At 35.2% G+C, this 7,399-nt stretch overlaps 1 protein-coding gene across 1 annotated transcript; it reads left to right on the top strand.

Annotated features, from left to right (window-relative positions):
* Window positions 1–1,049: 1,049 nt before the first annotated feature.
* Window positions 1,050–7,031, top strand: smim13 (small integral membrane protein 13). Its single transcript, XM_026947021.3, has 3 exons — window positions 1,050–1,226; window positions 1,495–1,620; window positions 5,843–7,031. Exons 2-3 carry the CDS (start codon window positions 1,545–1,547, stop codon window positions 6,031–6,033), a joined length of 267 nt encoding a protein of 88 aa, XP_026802822.1. The 5' UTR covers window positions 1,050–1,226; window positions 1,495–1,544; the 3' UTR covers window positions 6,034–7,031.
* The last annotated feature ends 368 nt before the right edge of the window (window positions 7,032–7,399 follow it).

The following is a 7,399-nucleotide window of genomic DNA, read 5'->3' as shown; positions in this document are numbered from 1 at the left end:
ATATGACATGTCATTCGTTGATCAATAAAAAATTTTATTTCTGGCAAATTTGCTGTGGTATAAGAGGAATGAAACACTTTGGGATCTGCTGTTTTAGGAAAATTATCAATGTCTGGGTTTTAACAGTGACTCCACTTCACGTGTACTTTATTTCTTACATGATATACAGTAGATCACTATATAAACAGTGAAGTGCAAGTGTTTTTTAAATCCACATTACATTTTTAGCACCACACCTACATTTCATCTTCATTTTTCAACTTTTTATTTGTATATGAAGTGTAAAGTAGGTACCTTTGTTCTTTTTTTTCTAATTAAAAACAATGGCAGAGGCCAATTTTTCCATGAAGCTATACAGAAATCAGATTTCTACTCTTCTTTTGGTCTCAGTGAATACATATATTATATTACAATATAATTTTTTTCCCCTAAACAAATAGTGTGCTCATTTGAAATTCTGCAGAATTACGGAATAGGTGATTTTATTGAAGATGACTATACACGGCTGAGATCTTAATCACTCCAAATGCTGTCTCTGCATCATTCATCTTTAGGCTTTACTCTAAGCGCTCCTCATTTACAGTCATTTAAAGTGAAGTTAAGATCTGAGAAAGGCCATTTTCATTACTGGTGTCCATTCCAGGATGTGTTCCTTTCTCGCGCCCAGTGTTCCTGGGACAGGCTCCGGAGCCACCGCAATCCTGAGTAGGATAAAGCGCTTACTGAAACTGAGTGAATGAGTTAGCATACTAATTACATTATTGTGTTGTACAATTTTTTTTTTTTTTACATTACACAGATTTCAGTATTTTTTTCTATTTATAGTTTTCATTATTAAATATGGTTATGTGTGGATTCCAGAGTAAAAAAAATAATAAAAAAAAAACAAAGGAAATGGCTTAGATAGATAGATAGATAGATAGATAGATAGATAGATAGATGTTTTATTGGATACATACACTATAGGATAACAAAAACGCAGTACTGAACTTGAATCTTTTGCTAAAACCCAGGGAACTTCATTACCCAGCAGGCACAGCCGCGCTTCTGCTGACTACTTCCGGGTCACCTACTTCCTGGATCATTTTGTTGTTGCCTGTAACTCGTACAGTTTTGCTAGGAAATATTGTTTCATAAACGTGTCGCAGTTATGTAGAAAGCTTACTAACAGAAGACCAGCAGGCCCTCCATGAGCCGTGTGTGTCCCCGTGAGGAACGAGTGGACTGTAGGGGTTTTCTTTGTTTGTTTATTTATTTATTTATTTATTTATTATTTGTGCTAATTAGCTGATCAGGCTAACTCTAAACAACGCTTGCTTCCATTAAGTGTATGAGTGACAGTGCTGTGTTTATTATGTACACATTTCATTACAGAGTTTTAAGTATCAACTGTAAAGTCCAGACATTAAACAGTAATTCAGAAGTGTGCAATGTGAGTGTCAGTAGGTAATTTAGTTGGAATTGGCTGAATGGGTGTTTTTGTTTGTTCCTTAGGAGAGACAGAGAGAGACAGAGAGAGAAAGAAAGAGAGAGAGAGGGAGAGAATGTGGCAGAGTCTGGGCTTGACTGTGCTGGTCATCGTGGCCACTCTCATCTGTGTGCTGCTCTTCATGCTCTTCGGTAAGACTCTCAGTTCCAGAGCTGTACAGATCTTTTCAGGGGAAAGTAGCTAAAGCTCAAAAGGTCACCGCGTGACATCACAAAAACAGTTTGAATGTTAATCGATCCCCATTATCATTTGCGTATCAGAATGCGTTACGTGAAGAGGGAATGCTTCCTAAAGACAGAGAACAGAACAGGGTTTTATCGGAGAAGAATACTATAGCGTTCGATCAAAATATAATCGTTTAGTCAGAATCGAATTGTCAAATAGATTAAGTATAGGGTTGATTATTATAGTATTATAGAGTTGATCAGAAAGGAATTGAATTGTGTTATAGAAGAGAATCAAATTGTTTGGTCAGAAAGGAATACTTTTCCTGGAACAGAGGTTTTCTCAGAATAGAGTAAAATAGACTTATCAGAATAGAATGTAATAGAGTTGAATAGAATAGTTCCATCAGCATAGAATAGAGCTGAATAGAATAGTTCTATCAGTATAGAATAGAATAGAGTTGAATAGAATAGTTCCATCAGCATAGAATAGAGTTGAATAGAATAGTTCTATCAGTATAGAATAGAATAGAGCTGAATAGAATAGCTCTATCAGTATAGAATAGAATAGAGCTGAATAGAATAGATCTATCAGTATAGAATAGAGCTGAATAGAATAGTTCTATCAGTATAGAATAGAGTTGAATAGAATAGTTCTATCAGTGTAAAATAGACTAGAGTTGTATCAGAATAGAATAGAGTTGAATAGAATAGTTCTATTAGTGTAGAATAGAGCTGAATAGAATAGTTCTATCAGTATAGAATAGAATAGAGTTGAATAGAATAGTTCCATCAGCATAGAATAGAGCTGAATAGAATAGTTCTATCAGTATAGAATAGAATAGAGCTGAATAGAATAGCTCTATCAGTATAGAATAGAATAGAGCTGAATAGAATAGTTCTATCAGTATAGAATAGAACAGAGTTGAATAGAATAGCTCTATCAGTATAGAATAGAGCTGAATAGAATAGCTCTATCAGTATAGAATAGAATAGAGCTGAATAGAATAGTTCTATCAGTATAGAATAGAATAGAGCTGAATAGAATAGCTCTATCAGTATAGAATAGAATAGAGCTGAATAGAATAGTTCTATCAGTATAGAATAGAGCTGAATAGAATAGCTCTATCAGTGTAAAATAAACTAGAGTTGTATCAGAATAGAATAGACTAGAGTTTTGTCAGAATAGAATACAGTTGAATAGAATAGGTCTGTCAGTATAGAATAGAATAGACTTGAATAGAATAGTTCTATCAGAATAGAATAGAATAGACTTGAATAGAATAGTTCTATCAGAATAGAATAGAATTGAATAGAATAGTTCTGTCAGTATAGAATAGAGTTGAATAGAATAGTGCTAATAGTAAAGAATAGTTTTATCAGAATAGAGCTAAAAGAATAGAATAGAATAGAATTATCAGATTAGATTAGTATGAGTCTATAGAGTCTATCAGAATAGAATATAATAGTGTTTTATCTGAATAGAACAGACCAGAGTTTTATCAGAATGGAATTATAAAAATAGATTAGAATAGTTTTAATAGAATAGAGTTCTATCAGAATAGAATATAGATTTATTGTAATAGAATACAATAGTTTTATCAAAATAACAGAACTTTTTTTAATCAGAATAGAAATAGAATAAAATACAGTCCCATCAGGTTAGAATAGAGTTTCACCAGAATAGAGTTTAATCCGAATAGAAACTAATAGATTATAACTTATTTGTATGTAGAAAGAGGTAGTATTCGGTCCGAGCTCCACAAACTGTTACGTTTTTACAAAATTCTATCATTTCTATCAAGAATGCAGAAAACACTTTTTTAAAGAAAAATACATATTATATATATATTTTTCTTATATTTATCTATTTATTGACAGCAGAACATTTACTCTGCGTTTACAGGACTGTAACTCTGATATTACATAACACCACACACACACACACACACACACACACACACACACACACACACGCACTAAAGTTCACTGCAGCACACACATCACTCGGAGTCACTAAAAGGTCAAAGAGCCTCTCTCTCTCTCTCTCTCTCTCTGTCTCTCTCTCTGTCTCTCTGTCTCTCTCTCTCTCTCACACACACACACACACACAGAAATAGCCCCGTTTACTTCCCTATTAGCAGCATGGCTGAGTTCTGTGTTTTCACATCAGTTAGATAGCACAGAATTTAAAAAACATTATAATTAAATATATACATAATCATAAGTACACACATAAAATGTGAGTTCAAATCTTGGAGCTGCCAAAGAACCACTTTGGAAAAGGCACTAAAACCATAACAGCTAATCTTTAAGCCTGAAGTGGTAAAATACATACAGCTTTATGCTCCAGCCCTAGTAATTTATACATTTATTGGGGGCTGCAACAAGTAATTAACAATAACAATAATATTCAATAAAAAAAGTTGGCAGTAAATTTCATTATTATTTACTTGGTCTATGTTATAAAACACACACTACGTTACTTCACGCTACAACTAGTAAAGCTGTTTGAAATGAATTAACTCATTAGTTAATCTCAACTCAGTAGCGTTGATAAATGCTATATCGTTTAATTTCATTAACATTTACAATATATATTTTAAATATATCTTGTGTATCGAGTCGCTCCTGCTTTCACGTCACTTGAAAGGTACTGGGAGTCCCAAAAGAGTCACTTCCCTTATTCCAGGCATTAAGAGTCACCTAAGAGTCAAAGCTTTGGAATTAGGGAATCGACTCCTTTTGGAATGAATCCCAGCACTCTTAATGTTAGCAAAGAGTCGAGTCAGCCCTAAAGCTTTGGAATCAGGGAATTGATTCTTTTTGGGGCCAAGTCCCAGCACCTTTAATATGCACAAAATGAGTTGATTCCCTGATTCTGTCCATTTACAACTAAGAGTCACCCCAAAAGCTTTGGAATCAGAGAATCGAGTCTTTTTGGGATCGACTCCCAGCACCTTTAATATGAACTAAAAGAGTCGATTCCCTGATTCCAGACATTGAATATTAAGAGTCAACGCCACAGCTTTGGATTTGATTCTGACAAACACGGCAAGCAAAATTCACTCAACTTGAATATTTGCCTTTACTTTGAATTTGACTGGAAAGAAATATTTTTCAATTAGAGCTTTTTTTTTGTATTTAGTACATTTTTAAAATAACAACCCAAGAATAAAAATCATTTTTTACATTTATTCTGTTTATTAGATTTATTTTAGCTATCTATTTAATATATAATTGAGTGCAAAAGTTTGACCAAATTGAAGATGACAAAGAAATATATATAAAGATATATAAAGATATATAAAGACACATGTATGTGAATGCAAAAATAAAAATGCTAAATAGTATATATATAAACCAACTATTGATATAAAAATAAATAAGACGATAAATAGAGAAATTAGAGTGTAAAATAAAATATGCAAACAGTGATGATATAACGTTAACCCTGATTAAAAAGAAAATATCTGATGAACAGAAAATGACAGATGTCACATACACCTCTTCACCATGCCCTCGTTATATTTTCAGGCTAACACTGGAGTTAACAAGTTTGCAGTGAAAGTGTCACATGGCTGAAGTTTTTTCCAGGCAGGTCACTCCCAGAGTACACTACAGTACACTTCTGTCTCCATGGAAGACCTTATCTCTGTGAAATTGGAATATTTTCAGTGCAGAAACAAGACGACACAGTGGTTGACTCATATTATGACTCATCCATTTCATCACCCTGGTTTTTTCCCCATCAGTGCAAAAGAACATTTTGTAGCTTTGTGCAGATTTCACACCTAAACAGAGTTTACACCTGTACACTTATTATATTAAGTGATTAAGTTTAAAACACAACTTCACATTAAGAAGTAAAAAAAAATTCGAGATGTCACAAACGGCAAAACATCAACCATGTCGGCTTACAACTTCTTGTTTTCTCTCCAAAGAGGACATTAAGGGCCATAGAATAAGGGTTCTCAAACATTTTGTAGCCAGGAACAACAGTACACATTTCTGAACTTTCCACCAACAAACACTAGCATATTTCAGGGTAATAATATTGATAAGATGTAACCGTTTCATATTTCTTTATCACCGTGTACATCGTGCATGTTTATTGCCTCATTGACAGGTTAATGAACTCTTAAAGTGGACCGACTCAATGTTGGACTGATCTGTTGCTGGTTTGCAGGTTGGTACGTGGTGTGGCAGCTCTTCCTGTCCAAGTTTAAATTCCTGCGAGAGCTGGTCGGGGACACGGGCTCGCCACAGGCCGAAACGGAACCCTCGGAATCGGAGAGCGAACGCAGCTCCCCTCCGACGCCCCGCCATCGAGCCAAACCCGCACGCCAAAGAGTCGCTTTTCCAAGCAGCACTACGTAAATTTCAAGAAAACACTTTCGAGCTCCGAAATGAAATTGATGAACGAGCCACTCAGAAAGCACTTGCCCCTTTTAGACCTTGCCAAAAATAACAAAGAAAGGGGTGCCAAGCAAAATTTAAATGCTTAATATCGATGTGTATAGTTGTAGTCTATACAGCATTTTCCTTGACTAAAATTACAGCTTCTCTTCTCTCTCCCTGTCTTCACCTCTTCCTTTTCTTTCTTTAGTTTTATTCCATTGTCAGAAAGGCACTGTGTAAATAACTTAGTGTTCAGTTAGAAGAGAGTTCTTCTTCGCAGATCACATCCAGGACCTTACAGCTATCAAACCGTCAAACCGTCCTCGTCTATTTATCTGTTTCGAGACTGTGTACAGTCGAAAGACAAAGTGGACAGTTGAAAGACGAACTACATTTTACGATTTTCCGTTTCCGAAGCGGCTCGGGCAGGCCTGCTACTCCTCGTTCGACTGACTTGCCATCATGCTGCTAAACCATTTCATACAGGTAACCGCACACGGGCTGCTAGGTGAGAGGGAACCGTAAAAGGAGACGTAAACAATGCTCTGAAGCTAAACATCTGAAGCAAACTGACAAAACAGTCTGACTTTATTTACATTCAACTCTTTTAGACATCTGATGTGCAATGCAAGGAGGAATGTACCAATCAGCTAGCAGAAAATAGGCCCCACACCTCCGCAATGAAACGTTTCCAGGCTAACCTTGGGTTCCACATGCGATACAGGGGTTGGAGCTTTGTGACGCCACTCATATAGGATTCATTTGTTGTTTTCTTTAACCATGCTAAAGATTAATATTAATAAATCAGATCTGTTACTAGTCGACTCCACTCCTTCTGAGCTCGCCCAGAATGAGCCAACTCCACTGAAACAGCGTAAAGCAGCATGGAAGCTGTTATATTTTATGTTTTAGGATCATTTCTGTTATGGCAACAGCTGTATTTTTCCCTTCACAATAAAAGTATTGGATAAAACCTTCGGAAGAGGTGTGTGTCTATAAATTACGACGAGTATACATATGTGAATGGCATTCTTTTCTTCTTAAGTCTTTGTGTTTTATGTATTCTGAATAGTCGACTATTAGAAAAAAATCTTCACAATAGGGAAAAAGGTAAACAAAAAAAATATGTGGTGTTAAATCCTTTCTGGTAACACTTTACTTAAAGGGCTATATGACACCTAGATAAGTCCAACATAAATATTTAGAATAGCTAATGCCACAGCTTTTTGAATTCTGTAATCTGATTGGTCAGAAGGGGATGATTAATTTTCTATAACAGCATCTATGCCGAGAGTTCCAGCTGTAATTTAAATCACAGCTTTATATTAATGCACTTGTACTGCTG

This window comes from Pangasianodon hypophthalmus, chromosome 13, assembly GCF_027358585.1.
Source record: "Pangasianodon hypophthalmus isolate fPanHyp1 chromosome 13, fPanHyp1.pri, whole genome shotgun sequence".
In the NCBI taxonomy this organism is placed as follows: domain Eukaryota; kingdom Metazoa; phylum Chordata; class Actinopteri; order Siluriformes; family Pangasiidae; genus Pangasianodon; species Pangasianodon hypophthalmus.
Note: the sequence above shows the minus strand (reverse complement) of the source record. Positions and strands in the feature narration are given on the sequence as shown.